We start from the raw sequence: 23,281 nt of genomic DNA, 5'->3' as shown, positions 1-23,281 counted from the left end.
ATAAAGAACTCTTTTTCTAAAGGAGATCAATACAGTCTAAAAATGGCAATGGCCATTGAGTCTTCCTAAGTCATTATGCTTCTTTTAATTCAATTCATTTTTATATGACATCAATGTTAAGGAAGACAACTGATTAACACTGCCGGTTTACAGATAAAAGTGTTACTTTGTTCTAAAGGTTGTTGGTCCAAGATATTTTCCAGGCATTTTAAGTATGTCATTGACTGTTTAAAAACCTTACGTTTTCGTCTCTTGTTCTAAACATATTACTCCTCAAAAAATGTGTTACATATGCATGACTCAAATGAAAAGTTTAAGCTTATTTGAAGGTCAAGATGCAAGATACATAGGGTATGATAAATTTGGATTGTCATCTGTTAATCTGATAGAATTTAAACCATTTTTTATCAAATTACCACACAGTGGTATTCCGGATCAATATAACCCCTCTCTAAAACTGATGATTTTCTTAGACAGATTTAAAAGAGTTTGTTAAATTATAGAATGAATGTCTGCCATTCAGTCAACTGAGGGTAAAGGTGACTAAATGGCAGAGCATCGTACTGTGTTTGTAAATTAACAGATGATATACAATTGACTCAGTTAAGATTTTTGTAATTTTCACTTTTAAATGAAGAACGGTTTTTAAAATTGGTTGATCTGATGATCCGCGCCTGGCAATAAGATAATAAGACTCTTTGGATCAAGTTACTGTTACGATTGAAAATACATATTTCATATTATTTTTGTGATAATTTTATACTGATGAACACACTGCAGACTACCAAACGTGATGATGCATTTTATTTGCATTTTTTCATTAAACTGTATTAACAGCTTTATGAGTTCTGAAATATAAAGCATAACTTTCTTTAGACATAATTTGATATAAAAAGGAGACAAATGTCAGAGCGAACACAATATTTCATAATTTTAATCAGACTAACGTTTAAGACCATATAAACTATTCATATAGTTACCAACGTTAATTATGTACATGTATAATCGTTTTTTACCTACCTGACAAGGACAAATCCCGTCACATGCCTTTCTGACCCCTTTTCTAAAATTTAAACAAAACAATGTCTAGATTGGAGACAATTACCGTAATGTCTCGTGAATAGCACGCAATCTTTTTAGCAATTACTTCATCATAAGTGGAATAGAAACAAAATTGTTTTTCTTTTTTCAAAGCTTCCGTATTATACACAGGTGTATGCTTCACACGAGACTTAACGATACTAATATTAGGTTCCATTAAACCATTTTTTAAAATTCACCATTAAAATGATCAAATATCAACTTTTGATCTTAAAAAAAGAATTCAAATGAAATATATTTCCACATTTTCATCTGAAAGATTTACAAATAAGAGCATTTTTTTAATGTTACTTCATTGATCATGATTGAACAACTGTTGTTCAAAGCATATATATATATATATATATATATATATATATATATATATATATATATATATATATATATATATATATATATATATAATGACACGAGGGTTTTTAAAAAAGAAAGAACTTGTTTACTTTAAGCAACGTACTTGCAATTCAAACATGACAAGTTTGAATATGTTTTCCCATCACTTCCGCATACTGGGTCCCATTGCATCGTGCAGGGGCACTGGAGGCCTTCAAGTTAGAAACAGGTGTGCATGTGACTTTAACTGTTTTCTTTATATAAATTCTTATTAAAAACCTTGTAAATAGAACATTTTAAATGTGTATTATCAGATTGTTTATAAATGAGACGACTCATAAATATATGTACTGTACTAACTAAAATGGTATCGATAATCTATGAAGGTACATAACAATTAAATTTGGCTTACAGTGAAAGTACTCGTCAACATAAGATTGAAAAATATGTTCTATTCAATTCACCAAAATATATTAATTATTAAAAGACCTGATAATAAAAAAAAAAACATTTAAATTCGTATGTTTTTAGCCGGGCTCTGCTGAAAGCAGAGTTCTGGCTATAGGCAGGCAAATTGCCAATGTTACTATAAATAGCACAACTTCAAAAGTAAACAAAAAGCCAAACAGCGTCAAAGTATAAGCTTCCGCTATTCTAAATAGTTACACAAAGAGCCACGTTTTGTCAAAAGTGTTGGTATTTTGTTTCTTTTTTTAAAATTTCGAATGAATTGTCTATCTTTTTTAGTTTTCTTATTAATAACGTGTTTTTAAAACATTACTATGCATTTTGGACACATACGTGTACAATGCGCATGGATTGCCATGAACTACTTTGATGCGCGATGAAGAAATGGGGATTGAATATATAATGCTTGTTGCAAAATTCAAGTCCCAGCTGTTGAACCTTTTAACTTCTACTAGACAGACATATTTTTTGTTTATAGCCGCTTACAAAATTTGGTCCCTATCTGATGCTTTGCCGACATTAAAAGCATGAGAATGAGAGAGAGAGAGAGAGAGAGAGAGAGAGAGAGAGAGAGAGAGAGAGAGAGAGAGATATTTTCAGTCTTTACTACACAATATGCATAAAGACACACCAAAAAAGGCCGGCTTTCAGTTGATTTTAAAAGGCACTCAATCATTTGTAGAAACAGAGAGAGAGAGAGAGAGAGAAAGAGAGAGAGAGAGATTTAGCTGTATCATGTATTTTACTATATCACTTTGTTTTCATTTCAGTTGAACTGGCTTTTTTTAAATTGATATTAAGATGCTACAATTTAAAAACCTGAATGGTAGCTAAAAACATGGTATCACAGAAATTTCTAGTGTTTCCTAAAATTTGATTCTTGAAATATATGTACCAATATTTAAAAAAAAATACCTCTCTTCCAGGGTGCTGCAGACGTAACAAGACCACTAACGGAAAGTAGTCCCAACAAAATACAAACGTACAGAAACTTCATTATTTCTTGTCACCTCTGGCTCTTCTCGAACTGAAATCGCTGTTGAAATTGATATTATAATAAATCGATCTTTTTTTTTTAATAAACTGCGTTTTATGATGCAAAAAGCAATGAAAACTTTCAATAGACTGCAACATATGGTGGTAATATAAAATACTTATAGGATCCGTGTTTTTCTCTGCATGGTATTGATTTTGAATTAAATTTTCAGCCAACCTACACATAAAAAATATTTAACAAGGATTTCCGTTTGCAATTATGCATTTTTCGAACTACGCCCTACATTTTTAAAGGTTTTGAGGAAAGTTGTAAGCCTTCAATCTAGATATCTATAAACATTATTTGTGTGCTTTAATTTTTTAATTTATTGAAAAGTTTTAAATTTCAATGAGAATTTCTTAAAAGATTTATGAAATTAAAGGAAGCAATGTAAAACAGAAGACAATGAATTTGTACACTATTTACATGTATCTAAAAATGAGAAAGTAAACCATTTTATAGATTAAAAATATATGATTTTTATCTCAAATCGTGTCTCTATCTCTTTACACATCTATGCCTCACACATTATCCAACTTTAGATTACATTCGGCAATCACTGAATTGAAAGTATTGCATTTGGCAGAAAATGTCGAAAGAATAAGAGAAAAAATCTTTTTGAGTGGACCAAAAACTGAAAAAAAATTAAAAAGGCTAAATTTTTGAAAATAGTATGTTTTTATTGCAAACATATGGAAAAAAATAAATGTATGGTAACGACGTTCATGAAACTATTCATGATGACACGTGATGATAACGAACAGTGATCAAAATCAAAAGTCCAAAGGACATCCTCTGCTGACAGGTCACCCTCGCCACGTGCTCTTCGTCGTAATCGAGAAAATGGAAAAATCCGTAGTAATTTAGGAGAGTTATAATGGTCTAACATTTAGTATGAAAGGTTTCAATCAACATGCGACCCAGGTGAAGATTGTATCTGCTGACAAGGTCGCTGTATCGACGAAAAAGATGACTTCAATCCAGATTGTTGTTAGTCATGTTTTATCAACTTGTTTGTCAGAATCTTACATCCCCTTAGAATTTGTACATACGTAGAGCATGTCCTTACGTATCGAATTAACTGAGAGGCAAAAATTCTATATGCAGGCAACGAAATTATATTGCCACATAAGTAAGGGAAGTTAACTCTAGAAAAATCATCACGTTTATTATAAAGTTCAGTTGTTAACAAGAGTAAAATATCCTAACATAAAACAGTTGTCTCAGACTTTGTGGTATCCTTATTTCAAGTTCACTGGGGAATATTGACACAATGTTAGTATGGAAGTAACAATTGAAAATTGATAATGCGTCGGCGATATACTGAGTTTTTGAATAAATTCTGCTTCATATGAATACAAGAATAGGTATGCTAACAACGGGGCGTATTTGGTGCGTTGAGATTTCTATGGAAATTCCAACAGATTGTTGGAAGACCTGAATTCTAAAAACTACTCTTTCTTATCTTTCAGAAACTAAAGTATCATTTTAATATCCACTTTAGAGTACTGGTGTGCATAATCCGAGTGGTTTTAAACAAAATAGTTTTGTAAATAACCGATGATTAGTAAGTACATGTAAATTACTAGTAATCTGATACAGTTCAATTTTTAAAAAATTGAAAAACAACTATCAAAAGTGTCAAAAGCCTGATTTTTAATACATGTATATCGTAAGAAAGTGGGGTGGTTTTATAGAGTGTAACACGTATTCATTTTAAAGGAATGATCGGCAATAATGATATATTGATAGCTAGAAGCAATCAACATGATCAGTTTGATGTAAAATAATTTAAAAAGTACCGTACTTTTACAAAATATAGAATATTTTGAATCTGTACACCATAATTTCATCATTATAAACCGTCAACAAATTTAATTTTGAAATAAATTTTGGGTAAGCCGTTCGTAATCTCCTTGTCTAGTTTTATTTTTTTAACGTAATTATTAGATGTTAATGTATCTTCTTCTTCGGAATACTGAGTAGTGCTCTTCAAAGAGCATTAACACGTATACAAAGAAAGAGTTGTATTAAAATAATTTAATGCGACCGAAAAACATTGAATTCCATCATAACTTGCTATTAAGGTCGCATTTTAACGTAACCTTGTTTATAAATCAAGCCGTCTTCCTAGCTACTATTATGCAACATCAATAGTTCGAGGTCAATTCATGGAACATTTTCTTATGATTGAGGTCAGTTCATCGAGGTCAACTGCATTACTGAATGAATCTTTCGATCGAAATTCTTACGCGTGAGACAAAATGTGCATTCTTCAATTAACAGATCTAACTGTATTTTATGTATGCTTGCATCTCTTAAGGTGAATGAATTGAAATAAAACTGAGTAAAATGTTATATAAATACTAAACCAAACTTCAATTTTTTATAAGAACTACTTATGCAAGCGGAATGTGTGCGCACGTGGAAGCATTTGCCGGATGCCTCATATGGACACAACAGTGATCGGCCGCAGCCGATCACAAAAAAGTCATAATTCTAAATGCTTTTGATTTTGGAGAAAGTTTGGGATTTCAAATTTATATCTAAAAGTTCCTTGAAATCTTGAGAATTCACATCTGAATAACACTGCTTCTTGAGTATACTGTTGCATAGTACTTTTGAAGCTTCTCCTTTAATGCTGTTGATATTTTGGTAAGGGGTAAAGTAGGAGGCTTCGTAGACAATTTATTAGAACCCGCTTTAAATCTTTGTAAGGTTTTTTTATGAGGTTAAGACATTCAATATTCTTATATGTCGATGTTATATTTTTTACTTTCACAGTTGTTGACGATAATTTAAAGCATTACTATTACGTTAATAATGTACTTTTTTATAAATAAAATTAACTGCTATTGGGGATGACAAATATGGCCTTTCAGTAAATCTTTAGTTCACTAAATTCACTAGAGTCACACGGGTAAACTATTGTAGTTGGTTGTGGGTCATTCCCAATTCTATATATTTTTTTTGTTTCTTCTTGAGAATAACAAGATAAACATTAGGTTCCTTTGCTTCATAATACTTTGATAGTTATAGAGGATTAAAAAACATACGGTTAATCAATGTGGGTTAATGTGGCCAATTAGTTAAATTGTATTCTCTGCCCATATAGTTTTCTGAAAAAAAAATGCAAGATTATGATGTCACTGGTGTTCTCTATCAAAATTGTAAAATTTAAGGTCCCTGTCCTAGGACAGAGCTATATTGCAATATAGTGAAAATATATTTAATCTTTTTTAATTCTTTTGCACTTTCAAAGGGGTCAACGATAAACTGAATGCATATTTTAAAAGATATCAATGAAGCGCTCTAAATAAATTGTGAAATTCCTTACCCTTTGTCAGGGTTTCGGCTTTTGCGTAGACCAATATGGCCACATAGTCCAACTATGTCGAAGTTTAAATAAGTTTTTTAACTTTCACAGTGTTGTCGTTTATTTGAAAGCATTGCTATTATGTTCATAATGATCTCATTGTAAAACATCAACTTACTGCAAATGGGCCAGGGATTCATGCGTTTTTTTCGGGGATGACAAGCATGGCCATTCAGTAATTGTTTTAGGTTCATAGATGCATTATGGTCACACGGGTAATCTATTGCCGTTGGTTGTGGGTCACTCCTTAACAATTTTATATTTTCATACTTGAAAAGTACAAGAAAACTATAAGGTTCCTTTGCCTCTTTAAACTTTGATAGCTGAAGAGGATGTAAACTTAAGGTACTTTAACCACAAAATTGCGCAAAGACTATTAAATCTCCAGCATTTTCAGGTAAAAGTGGCCATACTACTCATTGAAAATTGTAGGCTTGAAGATCTCATTTTTTTAAAAGCTTCCAGTTTTAGACCCTGAAGGTCTAGATTATAAGTTTTTTCCGACTAATACCCCTCTTTTTATAAATTGATGTTCGTAAAAGTTAAATTATGAAAGAGTTGGTATAATTTATAGAGTCTTGATTAAGGGGCTAATCTCCAAAAAGAAGCTTAAAATAGGACTCTCTAATAGGTCCGTGGACGTCTACGGGCTATGTTACTCATGTGACCACCAATGCCTGTGGGCCTCTTGATCTAATATTGCAAAGCGCACCGGTCAATATCATGCCTTTCCGTATCCATAGTCGGACAAATTACCGTTTTCTGCTTGCATGTCGAAGCTAAAAACATGTTCATTTTGGCATGTGATGATTTATTCGGTGATATTTTCTTGTTTTTGAGTAATACACTCGTTTCGCTGAAATAAATTAAATAACTCAAGTATTCAATTTGACTGATTGTATTGAGTTATTTGATATGGCAATTTTATTGGCATATAGATCCAAATTAAGTTTTGTTATAAATTACACATAAGTCTATGATACTTAGCAAAGACAAATTAGAAAAGTACCCTTTTTGTCATATTAAGTAAAAAAAATATTTTAAACGATCATACAGTCTCTGTCAGCCTATTCATAGAACGGTCGTTTTGTTCAACCCTTTATTCTTATAATGTGTATGTAATATGTAATATATACACATGTAGGCAATAGATTTGTACCTTTGTAATGTTTAGTCCTTAAATTTCACCTATATCTCATTAATCACATTGTTATCTGGCCTCTGACTGCTGTCGAGATCCAGTTTCAACTGCTGTCTGATTAATGCAGTGACATTTGTCAATTAGAAAAGCCAGGTAGGCCTTGATGCAGGACTGCAGCTCAGCGGAAAATCCGGTTTGACGGACCATGGGGCTACAGTTCCATACATACAAAAACTGTCAATTTATTGCGCACACGAATTTGCGCAAGGTTTGGACTTGCTGTTAATTGAAGAATAAACTTTTGAAAATTTATCTACCAACACATTTCAGAAACATTTTACTTCAGATGTCATTACTTTACTTGCACCTTAATATCTGTTTAACACTTACCAGTCCTGTGAATTAAACGGTATGGTAAAATGGCAACTCTTGATCCTGAGGTGAAGTTTACTTCACCTTTGGAGATCGGTTACAGTGTTTAGGAAAACGTTTTAGGCAAGTAAAGGGATTAATCGGTAATAAACTATTTTATACAAGTTTTTTTGGTATGGCAATATGTACAAAATATTTTCCGAATATTTTTTTATAAGTCTAAAACCGTGCTGTTTGTTAATCCGAATTTCCCGTAGAACTACGTATAGTTAACCTTGACAAATGAATGACAGTATTTCATTGAAAGTGAAAATAAACTGGTTTCTACTTTTCTTCAAATTTTAGAAATTGTATAACAATCGAGGAAGGGTATAAAATATACTGGTTTTTCAGGTACATTTTTTGGTTTTAGCTTTTTCTTATAACAAATACCCCATTATGAATGCAAATCAAAATATAAAACCTCATAACAGAAAAACCAGAGCAATAAATATGAAATCAAGGATGTAGTCCATACCCGTTTTATTCAACCATTTCTGAATTGGACAAAAACAAACAATGCTAATTAAATAATATGCATTGGTTAATTTTCCTTATAATCACTTTTAGAAGGTTGTGCATAAGCACAACGTATTATTTTAGCACACAACAAATTGCTAAGTCATCAATATTGGATAAAGAGTTAAAAGAAAAAAACATTGTAATATGCGTCGAAAAAAACTTTGGCATTCAGTTTTAAACTCATAAAGTTGTTGCCAAATATCAATTGTATTCTATTTTACTTCAAAACAGACTTTTTGTTGGTAATTCTCTGATTTTTAACCGGGTTTTCCAACGGAAAAATCCGGTTATTAAAATGGTGAAAATGGCGGGCGGGCGGGCGGCTGCCAAAAGGGTACCCTCATTGTACGGATAACTTCTCCTACAGTTTTCAAGATAGGAAGTTGTTCTTTTGCAGATCAATTGTACATATATCAGAGGCGTGCATATTGCAAGGATTGTGATTTCTGATAATTTATCGAAAAAATACCAGGTTTTGAACTTAGTCATTTTTTGGCAAAATTTTGCATATAGGGTACCCTCATTGTACGGATAACTCCTCCTACAGTTTTGAAGATAGGAAGTTGTTCTTTTGCAGATCAATTGTACATATATCAGAGGTGTGCATATTGCTAGGATTTTGATTTCTGATAATTTATGAAAAAAATACCAGGTTTTGAACTTAGTCATTTTTTGGGAAAATATTGCATATAGGGTACCCTCATTGTACGGATAACTCCTCCTACAGTTTTCAAGATAGGAAGTTGTTCTTTTGCAGATCAATTGTACATATATCAGAGGCGTGCATATTGCAAGGATTGTGATTTCTGATAATTTATCGAAAAAATACCAGGTTTTGAACTTAGTCATTTTTTGGCAAAATTTTGCATATAGGGTACCCTCATTGTACGGATAACTCCTCCTACAGTTTTCAAGATAGGAAGTTGTTCTTTTGCAGATCAATTGTACATATATCAGAGGCGTGCATATTGCAAGGATTGTGATTTCTGATAATTTATCGAAAAAATACCAGGTTTTGAACTTAGTCATTTTTTGGCAAAATTTTGCATATAGGGTACCCTCATTGTACGGATAACTCCTCCTACAGTTTTGAAGATAGGAAGTTGTTCTTTTGCAGATCAATTGTACATATATCAGAGGTGTGCATATTGCTAGGATTTTGATTTCTGATAATTTATGAAAAAAATACCAGGTTTTGAACTTAGTCATTTTTTGGGAAAATATTGCATATAGGGTACCCTCATTGTACGGATAACTCCTCCTACAGTTTTCAAGATAGGAAGTTGTTCTTTTGCAGATCAATTGTACATATATCAGAGATGTGCATAGTGCTAGGATTTTGATTTCTGATAATTTATGAAAAAAATACCAGGTTTTGAACTTAGTCATTTTTGGGGAAAATATTGCATATAGGGTACCCTCATTGTACGGATAACTCCTCCTACAGTTTTGAAGATAGGAAGTTGTTCTTTTGCAGATCAATTGTACATATATCAGAGGTGTGCATATTGCTAGGATTTTGATTTCTGATAATTTATGAAAAAAATACCAGGTTTTAAACTTAGTCATTTTTTGGGAAAATATTGCATATAGGGTACCCTCATTGTACGGATAACTCCTCCTACAGTTTTGAAGATAGGAAGTTGTTCTTGTGCAGATCAATTGTACATATATCAGAGGTGTGCATATTGCTAGGATTTTGATTTCTGATAATTTATGAAAAAAATACCAGGTTTTGAACTTAGTCATTTTTTGGGAAAATATTGCATATAGGGTACCCTCATTGTACGGATAACTCCTCCTACAGTTTTCAAGATAGGAAGTTGTTCTTGTGCAGATCAATTGTACATATATCAGAGGTGTGCATATTGCTAGGATTTTGATTTCTGATAATTTATCGAAAAAATACCAGGTTTTGAACTTAGTCATTTTTTGGGAAAATATTGCATATAGGGTACCCTCATTGTACGGATAACTCCTCCTACAGTTTTGAAGATAGGAAGTTGTTCTTGTGCAGATCAATTGTACATATATCAGAGGTGTGCATATTGCTAGGATTTTGATTTCTGATAATTTATGAAAAAAATACCAGGTTTTGAACTTAGTCATTTTTTGGGAAAATATTGCATATAGGGTACCCTCATTGTACGGATAACTCCTCCTACAGTTTTGAAGATAGGAAGTTGTTCTTGTGCAGATCAATTGTACATATATCAGAGGTGTGCATATTGCTAGGATTTTGATTTCTGATAATTTATGAAAAAAATACTAGCTTTTGAACTTGGTCATTTTTTTTCAAAATGTTGCATATAGGGTACTCCATTTCACTGGATACGTGTTGACATGGATTATGGATACAGTTCACATAAAAGAAAACCCGGTTTGCTGTCACATTGACAGCTTTTCTCTTGTTACAACATGTATCTACCGTTCCTTTGAGAAAATTCCACACGAATACCTAGATAAATGGATATGTAATTTTCAATTTAAAATAATGCAATGTTGTGGTTATTTTCATGAGATATATACATGTAGTAGAATATTTTTTTTTCAAAATAGATAATTGTCAAATTTTTCTACAGAAGCAATAAAAATTTAGTAGTTTAAAATTTATGTTAAAAATATAAATGACAGTTATAAAAGTATATTTAATTCAATATGTCTTATCCGAACAAGTACAATTGAAATTTCATTAAACATATCGATGTTTTAAGAAAAGCATACCTGAAACGTTCTACATTGGAGTGATTCACGTTTTTAAATTCATATTGTTAAGCTCACTAAAAAGAAAACCGATACTTCTGTCCCAAATTCACCTTCTTTTGAAAACCAACTTAAGGTTTTACTTTAATAGATAGTAAGAATTTTACGAAGAGTTCAACATATCGTTCACACTAAAAGAGAAAACTAAGGTCATCTACTTTTCAGAAATCCGACAGCTGACTAGAGTTTGTTCACTTGAATTATTAAAAAAGGTTAAAGTATTTAATGACATGCAATTGCTCAAACAAAAAAAGTTACATCAATGTAAATTGAAATTGTCAATACTGAGTAAACGATAGACAGCGAATGCCATTTTAAAGATCATAATTTTGTTTTTTCCCGAAACATTGATGACAAAGCATGTTTGTTGTCTGTCAATAGCGTATTTTGATGAAGCGCAACCTTTTCGTAATCAAGTAAAAGGGAATTTTTATTATAATTTAATAAAAGAGCGCAGTAAAAATGCACATTCTGTGTAGAGTTTAAGGGTATATATAACGCAGTAATTTGCGTTTTAATACAAGTCCAAAGAAAACATGGCGTTCAAGTCCTTTGCTTTGATTTTCTTGTGCATATCTGTTTCAACATTAGTTGAAGGTAAGACTACACGAGATTTACTATAATTGATCAATGTACATTTAGCTTCATTGTATAATGTACATGAGGTGGGCAATTGTTAATTTCAAATATGAGTGAATCTTAAGAAAGGCTAACATTAAATGACAACGCATTAAGTGATATAAATTAAAAATAAAGGACAATGGACATGTTCTCTATGTTTCATATGAATATAACCTACCGATTGTTTCCATGTTGTTTTATGTAAATGTTTAATATATAGTCATTTTCAAATAATTTTTCACAGCAAAAAGCACTGATTTTTTGAAAAATTATTTTTTTACCTCATTTTCTATGTGTTTGTATTACAAGAAATATTCAATAATTTAATGTTACTCTTCTGCTCTTAGTTACAATCTTTCTGAAATTGAATAGTACGATCGTATATTTCAGGTGGATACAAGAATCACAAGAAGGGTAATACTTTTGTTAGATCTCATTTACGAATTACAATTGTACTCTATTTGCATTTAGTTTTGGCTTCAATGAGGAATAAATATCATATACCTTGTTATCTTTCTCCAAACATAATTTACTTGAAGTCAATAATGTTAATGTACATATTTTAGTCAGCTGCACTAGCTTCTGTCCAAGGTTTTATGACCCGGTGTGTGGGAAAAATGGAGTGACTTACTCAAACGAATGTTTCAGAAAGTGCGCGTAAGTATAACTTTTATTTATTTTGAAAACAAACATATTTCAATTCATTAAGTGCATTTTCGGCAAATGTACTTTAATATTTTCATTTTAAAACCAAATTTCAATAATAAAATCTGCTATATTATACACATGATAAATATAATTGAAATTATAAAAGAGAAGGATGGAGAATATAAAATCTAATAGATTTTTGTATAAAAACTTTAATGATCTATTTTCCGAATTGATACAGACATTTAATTATCGGTAAATGTATCACATATACAACTGTTATAACATTTGATTGGTTAAATTAATTGAAATTGCAACAGGAGAGTACCAGAAGCTTGCGAAGGTCCATGTCCTTGCAAATATAAACCCGAAAAACCAGACAAACCTGAAAAGCCAGAAAAACCTGAAAAGCCAGAGAAACCGGAAAAGCCAGAAAGACCCGAAAAACCTGACAGGCCAGAATATCCCGAAAAACCCGATAAACCAGATTATCCAGATCGGCCAAGATGTAAGCACGGCAGGTGTAAACCATATAAACCAGGGGGATACAGACCAAAAGGATACGGACATGTTGACTACTAAATTAAACGATATTATGAGTTTAAAAGTTATTACCAACCCAATGTTTATTTTAAACAATTGAATCCGATTAAAAAACGATTGAAAACTATTTGTAGTTTTGTGTATTAAAACATAACTTATTGTGTATTACGAGTACCTGGTAAGGGGTGTTATTAATATAAGCAACTTTTGTTATCTATAACATCTATGTAAGGAAAAGAAATATTTCGCTTTAATAATTGAATAAGGTATTGTGAGTAGAATTGTTATTAGTTTGATTAATCACATTGTAATTAGTGCCTGATAAAATACTGAATTTTTTAAGAATCTCTATCGCTTCACTACCAACTTGGAATAGAGACATATCCAAAGCAACAGAGTTGTGGTCGGAGTTGGAATTAGAAAAATTGATTAAGCTCTAATTAAAATTTCACGTGCCCTTTCCTCTCTCAAGCATTGCGCATTTCTAAAATTATACATGTAATCTGTCTTTAAAAAAGGATATTTGAGGCATATAGAGGTTTTCAAATATAAGGATGAACTTTAATGCTATTGAAAAGCAAAAATTAAATAAAACACAAAATATTATCAGAAAATTCTCAATTTATAATTACAATGCCAGTTTAATTTTTTCTCTCTCACAGAAACCAAGTCAAAAACGAGGAAGAGGAATGCTCGTAAAATTGCTCCGAGGTGACTGATCAATTATTTAAAATACACATACTTTTCAAAGACAGACAAAAGGAGAAACATAATTATAAGCTTTTGTAATGCAGATATTATATTGTTAGATCCGGATAAATTGAAAAGAACGACACAAGCAAAAGATTGACCTTTTTGCCATTCGGAAGTTCTTGGGATACCTAGTTTAGTAGTTTACGCACATTTGCAAAAGAAACCCCCATACTATTTTTTAAGCTTATTTTTTCAATACGACAAGGTAGATGGGCGTTTAAAAGTAGATCTTTTTTAATTACTCATACTATTGATCGTTTAACAACGACACATTAATTAAAATGGGATACATGGATGCCTTGGAACGAAGCATAATAAAGTTTGTGTACGTAGAAAATATAAACTTATGAATGTATCGTAACTTTATTACATAAGCTACATACTGTGAAACCATTATTGTTCGTAGGGGACTTATGTTTTTGGCTTTTGTTATTATCCCTCGCCATCGCCTACAAATTTCCATACTCACGAACGTATATACAGGCATTTTGTTTAATACTTATTAATTCAAAATTATCCCAATTACATTACCAACAAAATTATGTCCCCAACAGCCAGGGAAATTTTAACTACCCACGAACAGTCACCCGCACATACAAAAATGATGTCGTAGTACAATTTCACATCAATGGATTCAGTTTAGCTTACCTGTTCACTCTAACTAGTTGTGACAAAAAGTTGAAATGAAATACATTTTTAGGAAAGTGGATAGAGTCCCAAACATTCCTTAGATTTGAAAAAAAGTTTTAAACATTTAAACATATTTAGTTGATTTGACAGCAACTGCAAAGTGACTAAATGTGGCTAAGCAATAGTATCCTTTTACATTGTGTACCTAAATATTTACCAACACCTTTTCTTAAATTATTCCATTTTTATGAGTACATCAGTGTTAAAACGATATAATTTCACACAAAGGAAAAAAAAAACAATGATGCCTTTGAAACGGTCCCTCTCTTTTGTCAGGTGGAAGGACACAGCTAGAATTTAATAGTCTACGGAAATTTTTATTAAAATTAAAATGAGTGAATTCGGAGAATTGCATTTTAAATAAGGTGTGTAAAATGTTTAAACACACTCTTAAATGAATATTAAGCTGTGAGTGTTCTATATTAAGATATCCGTGAAAAATTAGTCTTTGTTTACGTGAATTTCTCCAGACAAAAACATGGCGTATTATTGAAGAAGCATGACGTTTTTCATTTTATCAATTATAAGTGTACCTTCTTAATATGTCTATATATTTTTGTTAAAAATCAGCAAAACGTGACGGAAATAAAAACAAGCGATTTACTGAAGAAAGCAGTTAGTCACTTTTAAGGTTACTGCATGATAGACTGTCACCCATGAAGCCTAAATAGTGAACTTTAAGATTAATTAATAATTTAATGAATGCAAACTAAAGAATGATATTTTTTAAATTCTAAATAAAACAAATAAATTCTTAAATAACGTTAAACAACTCTCATTTATCATAACATATCATTATGATTGGAAACAGTCGCAAATTTTCCGACTTGGTAAAACGTTCAGAGTTTGCATCTGTCACGCTTAGATTTCAAATATAAAATGAATCGCTTACATTCTTATCTGAATCGTTAAATAGTTTTTGTTCAAAATTTAGCCTAATAGTACATGTAATATTGTAAATATACATCAGTGAGAAATTCAACTTTTGCTGGTCCTTCTGTGTTCAACACCTCTCCCCCCCCCAAAAAAAAAATCAATCAATATCAAATTTACAGTGTATCAAAATGACTAGCAAACCCGAATTTACATGTATCTTATTGAAGAGACATGGTCACGATTTTGTTCAGATTTTTCCCGTTTTTTATTTTTACAATACTTCAATAAAGCATTTCTCATAGTCAACCACAATTTGAGAATTAGTCGTCGAGTTATAATCGAGATACAGAGCTTTCAATACTTTGTTATGTAAACAAAGCTCAAGTCTTGCTATTGTTTACATTTAGAATGTTGACAAGAAACTCCAGGTTTAGACCTAAATTGAATGTGACAAGCTCAAGGAAATATTCATTTGTGTTAAGAACTTATTAGAAAATAGAACAATCAGCTTTAAAAAGAATTTTTACTTTCATATTGAACTAATGTAAACTTAAACATGGCACACGCCTTGTTTACAAAACGAAGAATTGTGAGCTAATGTCTTGCTTCTAAGACTGACATTAAAAGTTTGGCTGATTATTATTTAGAAATGCATTACTAAAGCATTGTAAACAAAAGAAAAAAGAAAAATTAAATTTGACCAAATTCATGAATGACCACGTCCCTTAAAATTAGCCATTTCTCCTTGGTAATGTAAATATGACCTCAAGAATGTAAATTGGTTTGAAAAATAATCAAATGCTCATCTTTGAAACAAAAAAGAGCCAATCGTTTTTTTCTCATGATTTTTTAAATTTCTGAATGCAGTTAGCATACATGATTGATGTTTCAAAAACAAAAACAATTGAAATTCGTTGAATAATCTGTCGTTTTTATTGTCACACACTTTTAGAAAAAAAGAATTTTACATAAGAAAAGTCCGTACAAATGTCTTACATAATGAAGCTAATGTTGTATTCTAATAAAAGAATGTAAGTTCATTTTGTGCGATTTGAGATAAATCATTTTCGCTTACAAATTTAAATATTTTTTCTTTCTTTTTCTTGCTTTCGACAACAGATACTCAAACTTATATTAATCTTGCATGTTTATTTTATTACATTGATACATCAGTTATAACAATGACATGTGGTGATAACAATGTTATATAGTGATCTTCTGGTTTGCTGGTCTTGCTAGGCTTGCCTGGTTTACTTTACTTTCCTGTTATCCTTCCTATAGTTTTCTGTATCTCTTTGGTTTGCAAGGGCATTCCCCATCACAAGCTTTACCGACATTTCTGTATTATATGATTGACAAAATTTGATTGTGTGAAGTATTTTAAACAAGCATACTCCTCTTTTTTAAATAAATCAAAAAGAGAGGGAAAATGTGTTTATCTTCTCTTACCCACTTCCTAGGAAACAACGGTTGGAATAGGTTTTGCCGTCTGTACCGCACACTGGATCATATATCGTGGGGCAAAAATATCTGCCTACATATGCGAAAGCAGACTGATAAAATCAAGTACATTGTATAAAAACAACCCCAGTCATGTTCTTATCGAGTTACTTTAACCTAATAAATAAAATAAATAAGAACCACCATATATATTTTAAACCCGGTTTGCAAATAACATGAAGCCCTTGAGGCAAAAAGATCCATGAAACTGTATTTTTTAAAATTTATTTCTATGCAATACATTTTTGTCTACATTTATTTGTATGCAATACATTTTTGTCTACATAAGTGATAAAAAGTATGATAAATCATACGTGTACGCAGCAATGTTAAGGCGTCCCGGTGCTAAAATACAGGATAAAAACGATATTATTTGAATCACTGCAAAAATACTTTGACCGGGTGTATTTCTTAAAATCTTCGTTACATTTATTGACAACGATGTTAAACATTATTATAGTTGATGCATTTTTGTGACGTCATATGTACTTTGTAATCACCTAGCTGACGGGCGAATCCTAATATTGCAAATGATCTATTTAAATCGCATCGGCGCTTGTGATTTTTGACATTAAATCATAAATGTTTTTAAGAAAACCTCTTTGTTATGTCATATACTTTGAAGTTCTTAATTACTTGGGCTTGAAATAGATATTTCATTTATGGAAAAGATTATTGAAACATTCCACAAAATCATCAAAATAATGCACATTTTTATTCCACAAAAGCGATTTACGAAAAAATGGGGTAAGTCCGTAGGTTTTCCAAGCACGATTCACATTGGCACTTACATTCTCAACAAATTTTACGTAAAATATTCTAAAATTGTGTTGATCTTCCACCTGCCCCAAGCTGGTTTTTACATGCATTAAAATTTCTTCTTTCAGTTGTTTACACGTAGCAGGGAGAGTGTCCATACCACTAGTTTATAAATAGTCTTTTTCTTAACACGAAGCTTTAAAACTGCCGATTATTTGATACTGGTTTTTAATATGAATGAAATCTGTTCGTCTAGTATTAATGGCAGCATCTATGTAAAGGAAACATGCGGGTTTACACTGATTTGATATAATACACTAAAAACGTTAAGATATGTTGCCGGGTCTGAAAAATATGAAGGAGACACTGTACAATACTTTCCAGATCGTTATTGGCGGGAAAATGGTACATGGTTAACTGACAATATACAGTCCACATAATAACAATTAAGTTATTCAGAGTGCTTATGCACTAATATTCATGTGCATGAGCCCTAGGTCTCCTATAATAAACCTTGAGATCTTTATACACAGTTGTATTAAAATATGAAACAAATTAAACAATAAGATAACTCATTTATAGCTTCATTGACAACGCATGACCTACATCTTAAGCCGACAGGCACTCGAGCCCGATGTTATTTACTTACCGAACAAACAATGTTATAATAATTAATACTGACAGAAAGTTAAACACAGCATTCAGATATAATGCTAATGAATAAAGTTATAAACATTTATCTATGAATGACTAGATATCAGTATATGTAAGGCTATAAACGGACTAGGACTTCAGTACACAATACTGTGACGTGTGACGTCACAACCATGCAGTTTGAACTTTGCTTGCCGAGAAATCTAATAAAATACCTTGGTGCGTTCAAAAATACAGCAACAGCTTATTGTACCTATTAATATGAAACATAATACCTATTCTTGACAACGGTTATTATTATGCAAACAAGAACATTATGCATATTTACCTGAAAAATATGGAGGTGACACTGTACAATACTTTCCAGATCATAATTGGCGGGAATATGGTAAACTTCCCGCACTGAAGAGCTCTACTAAACTAAACTTTGAGCCCCCCTCCCAAAATAACAATCCGGAATACTACAGAGACATTCCCTGAGAACTATCAACATGAATGCAGATCGTGACGTCAAAGTTAATTATGACGTCATATCGTATGAAGTACATGTACAGACAAATTCACTTTCTACACATCGCTGTAAAATCAATCGGGAAGCCTTAACATGCCCGCGTATATCTTCAAACTCCACCTGCAATACTTAAATATAGTTGATTGAACTCTAATAGATATTTCCGTTTATTTATTTCCAATCATAATGATAGTATGTAATTGTTGATGGTAAAAATTGCATTTTTTAAATTTCATCCGCTCAAGGTTTCAACTAAACAAGCGACATTTAAAAATGTAAAGAGAGACTGGGTGGGTTTTTTTTTTTTTTTTTTTAAATTTTAGACATATCTTCTGTTTAGAAAGATAAAAGAAAAACAAATTAATTTTTAAGGAGAACATGATCGGAATTTTCTAAACTAAATTCAAATGAATATAATGAGAAACTTGTTGACAATTTCACCTCTATAACGTTAATCGATATCTAATTTGAAAGTATAAGGATGAAAAGAATCATTGCTAAAACTGACTAATCATTCAAATTCGTGGGAACCCATTTTCGTAGATTGTTGATATTTTGCATATTATTACTAGGAATTTTATTTCGTGGATACATCGGATTTTAGTTTATAGTCTGTCCCAAGATATTTTTGCCGCATATTTTCTTAAATTATTCAATATTTATAAATACCTCTTGGTTCAGACGATGTTCATTCAATAGTATGAAAAAATCCCAAGATTTTCCCTTTGAAACGCCCCCTCTAGCTTGTCGGGTATCAGTACACGGCTAAAAATAAAAAGTCTACGAGGTTTTTCCATTGCCAAGGAGATGAAGACGCCCGAATGATAACGTTGAAAAATTGCGCGAGGGGTCCCGAGTACTTCCGAATGGAGAAAAGATGTCAACATTCCCCATTATACGAGGGTCAATCAAAAAATACGAAGACAGTGTGGCTGTCTATCATATATTTTTCATGATAGCCAAACTTAACAGATTAATCTGTGCACCAACACTTATGTTATTGATATGCGAAGTTTTAGTCCATTTGATGAAACGGTATTTTTGTTACCCCTTTTTAAAAACAACATGTTTTGTCGCCACGGCGCATGGTAACGTTCAAAAAATGACGTCAAGATTAAAGACGCACAGTTTATAGATAAACCCCATCTTTATATCACGCTTAGTCTCTTGTACCTTTCTCCTTACAATTTAAAATTACACTGAACCACTTAACATCTTATTTGCACACATTTGTTCGAGAATCATAAGTTAGTTCTTCATAGTTTTCAATTTCTATTCTACCCTGTATCTCTTAGTTTACAGTAAGGATAACAATTAACGGCGGTTGACGTTACTTATTTTTTGACTAAATATTTACAGATATTCTACTCTCTTTCGGACTGTTTTATATTCAAAATACAAAAACCACCACCCCCACAAAATTTAATACAGTTAAACACAAACTTGCAAATAATTGTTGACTTATATTTTGCACCACTGAGCATTTTTACAGCTTGTGTCGGCTTTTTCCTGGGTCAAATCCATTTGTTTGTACCTCTCGTTGCGCTGTGACGTCCGGCGACGTCGATGTTTTTAGTAAATTCTAAAGAGGACTATCTGTCTTTAGTTACTAATATCTGCTCGACAAAACAAAATATCCCGTCATTATTTGGAACATAGAATACCACGACAAAACTTAATTTAAGGTTTCAATATTATTTGGTTTTAAGCCGAATTTTTAGAGATACATGTATTACTTTCGACATTATATGGTTTATTGTTGACATAACACAAATTTTGACCGTGCGCCGTGACCTCATTTTTGCAGGATTAGATTCTAAATAACTCTTAGAAATAAAGGAATTTATTAACTTTTTTTCTTGCAAATTGTTTGAAACTATTGCTAAATTATGTCTACCAAATTTAGTAATGATATGACGTTAAGTAACATAGCTATGACAAAAGTCTTCGTATTTTTTGATTGACCCTCGTAAATCTCCGTAGGAAATCTGTTTTCGTTCCTGTGAATTTTTGCGAGGGAAAAATGATAATGTGTGAATGAAGTTATTTTGGGAATTTTCCCTTTCATCGATTTTAATTGCACTTCAGTCACATGTATGTTATTTTTTTTAAAAATCGTTCAAATATGCAGCATAAATATCTTGGGACAGACTATAGTACGAAAACAAACTCTTTATAATTTTCGTTCGTTGAGAATGTAAGTGATGTATATTTGTGGGAAGGGAGGGGGTTTCCTATTAATACCACAAAAATTGAGCCACCACGAAGTTTAATGATTCTACAATATTCAAAATCCTTACCTTCAATAAATATCGCTAAGAAAACAAAAACAATCACGAAATGTTTGGTGTTCATGGTATTCCAAAATGCGCTTGTCACTGAATAATTTGTTTCTAATATTCTGTGAGTTTATATTCTACTAAAGTCAAATTATTCACTATGAACAAGGAATTTCCAATCTACAAAATAAAAACACAAAACACAAAAACAAAACAATTAATTTAAAAACTGCGTAAAACCATAATACCATGACCTGCTTTAAGTATACTTAATCAAACAGGGCTATTTTGTAAAAGGAACACACTGTTGTATGCATTTTGTGTTCGACCTCTAAGACTGTCACTTCTTCCATAATACATGCATTAACATTATCAAATCATTTAAAAAAACTTTCAGGCAAGTGACAGACAGGTAATGCAAGACAATGTTATTCAATCTTGAAGGATGAAAAATACATACATTTGTAATTAGGATATATCAAACTTGATGACATTAATTTACGAAGTTAACATTGGAATCATTTCAGAATTCTGTTTTAGGTAAAATGCCCTTTTCTATGTAACTTTGACAAAGTGAACAATGATTCTGATAATAATACATGTACCGATCCCCCTGCAGATGAAGCAGGCGGAGGGGTGATACAGTGTGCAAAATAATTACAATGTCTGTATTCGTGTCGGTAGACATACTTTTGTTCGGTACTTACTCTAAGTACTAAATAAAATAGATGCATAGGTATTTCGTAATCGTTCCTAATTCAAGCTAGAACATCATCATACACATGATCGGAAACCCGTTTTATGTAGGCTAGGTTGTTTTGAAGATGCATATAAAACATTGCCGTACATGAATAATGTTCACAATGGCCGAACAAGTTTTTGTTGTTTTTTCATCAAAGATGAATTGTAAAGGAAATACATTAAGCTATGTATAGAAAAACATTGCAAAATAGTCAATATATTTAATACATAAAAAAAAAATATTTTAACGATGCCAGTAAAATACGTTTTTGTAAAAACATTTTATTCACAATCAATGCATAACAAATTAAATTTCTTCTGCAAATTTCCCTTACCTTATATAAAACAGAAAACCCATCAAATTCTCATAATGGCTTCGTTATCAAGTGTTTTTAATTCGAGAAGCACGAAAAGTGGACTCTTAGGTGAATTTACATTTTCTTCATGCAAATAAGGTTTTTTTTATACCAGAACTTTTGGAATAGAATTAATTCAATGCTATTGATCCATAAATAAAGTTAGGTGACTTTCATTAATCATGACAAAGCTTAAGTATTGGTAATTTTCGCAATATTTTCAGGTAGGAAAAACCCAGGGATTCTCTATTTGTAACACATTGCTTTTTTTAATATATTAAATAAAACCGTAACAGCTGTTTTGTGGAATCGATGGTGGTACATGTATTTTTTTTTTTAAATGTCATATGGTACATCAGTACATTTACCTTTCTGTATTTAGCAATCATTTATCCAAAATAAGCAAAATAAAATAATTTTAAATCAACTATATATCAAAATGGTTGTCATACACGAACACTCCATTTTGAATAAGCCAAACCTTCCTCAGGTTTTATGAAGTTTGACTTCATAGATGTTAATGTATTTTAAAAAGAATCAACTGATAGTTTATGAAATTAGAGGATCAAATTAGCAACATATATGATATTATACAGTATCCGCATTTTTGTTTTACAAAAATAACCATAGGGTATCATTCACTCATGTCATGGTTAATTTATGATTAAATACGATAGACGCATGATTAAATTTAATTAATACACGATATGATACTTGTATAAATGATATTTGCTGAAGCGTAATATTCCCTTTATTGATGTTCACAATTAACTTGATTCTATCTATAAAACGTACAGAACAATATCATCACATTTTTATTTCCTTAAGCAAATTGATTGTATTACAAATATGGTGTTGTGGTTTAATAAAACAACTGAAGTGCATTCTACTTCAATGAATAGTGATTTGTTTTCCGTATTAGAATATTTTCTCTTGCTTTTAACATCAAATAAATCTTAAAATGTATACATACAGCTCTGTCCTAAAAAAAGTTATATATTCTACACTGAACAGCTAATTCATAATATTATATTTTGTTCGCGTTGTGCTGTTAGTGTCGTCTAGGTTTGTAGCCTTTGGGTCCACCACACTTCCCATAAGAACAATCTGGCTTTCCGGGTTTCCGTGGTGTTCTGTATTTCTTTGGTTTGCAAGGACATTCTCCGTCACACGCCTTACCAACATTCCTGCAATATATA

General features: G+C 31.4%; 1 protein-coding gene and 2 long non-coding RNA genes across 3 annotated transcripts; 1 reads left to right on the top strand and 2 right to left on the bottom strand.

The window, feature by feature from the left end:
* Positions 1-786: 786 nt before the first annotated feature.
* LOC136271783 (uncharacterized) lies at positions 787-3,031 on the bottom strand. The gene is made up of 4 exons (XR_010709779.1): positions 2,818-3,031; positions 1,559-1,646; positions 1,021-1,063; positions 787-848 (listed from the first exon to the last, which is right to left on the bottom strand). It is a non-coding gene; the product is annotated as an uncharacterized lncRNA (long non-coding RNA).
* An 8,620-nt stretch (positions 3,032-11,651) lies between these two features.
* LOC105343028 (uncharacterized) lies at positions 11,652-13,064 on the top strand. Its single transcript, XM_020073244.3, has 4 exons — positions 11,652-11,748; positions 12,163-12,186; positions 12,339-12,429; positions 12,741-13,064. The coding sequence occupies exons 1-4, from the start codon at positions 11,688-11,690 to the stop codon at positions 13,000-13,002; spliced, it is 438 nt and encodes a 145-aa protein (XP_019928803.3). The 5' UTR covers positions 11,652-11,687; the 3' UTR covers positions 13,003-13,064.
* Positions 13,065-16,213: 3,149 nt separating this feature from the next.
* Positions 16,214-22,166, bottom strand: LOC105343027 (uncharacterized). Its single transcript, XR_902646.4, has 4 exons — positions 22,062-22,166; positions 21,007-21,165; positions 16,732-16,816; positions 16,214-16,621 (listed from the first exon to the last, which is right to left on the bottom strand). It is a non-coding gene; the product is annotated as an uncharacterized lncRNA (long non-coding RNA).
* Between the last annotated feature and the right edge of the window lie 1,115 nt (positions 22,167-23,281).

The sequence above is a fragment of the Magallana gigas genome, chromosome 9 (assembly GCF_963853765.1).
Source record: "Magallana gigas chromosome 9, xbMagGiga1.1, whole genome shotgun sequence".
Lineage (NCBI taxonomy): Eukaryota > Metazoa > Mollusca > Bivalvia > Ostreida > Ostreidae > Magallana > Magallana gigas.
Note: the sequence above shows the minus strand (reverse complement) of the source record. Positions and strands in the feature narration are given on the sequence as shown.

What these genes read in the sequence shown, in the direction of transcription:
- LOC105343028 (XM_020073244.3), top strand. Translation starts at nt 11,688, where the DNA reads ATGGCGTTCAAGTCCTTTGCTTTGATTTTCTTGTGCATATCTGTTTCA. An exon ending in TGTTTCAACATTAGTTGAAG is followed by an intron (nt 11,749 to 12,162) that starts GTAAGACTACAC and finishes CGTATATTTCAG; the next exon opens with GTGGATACAAGAATCACAAG. An exon ending in GAATGTTTCAGAAAGTGCGC is followed by an intron (nt 12,430 to 12,740) that starts GTAAGTATAACT and finishes AAATTGCAACAG; the next exon opens with GAGAGTACCAGAAGCTTGCG.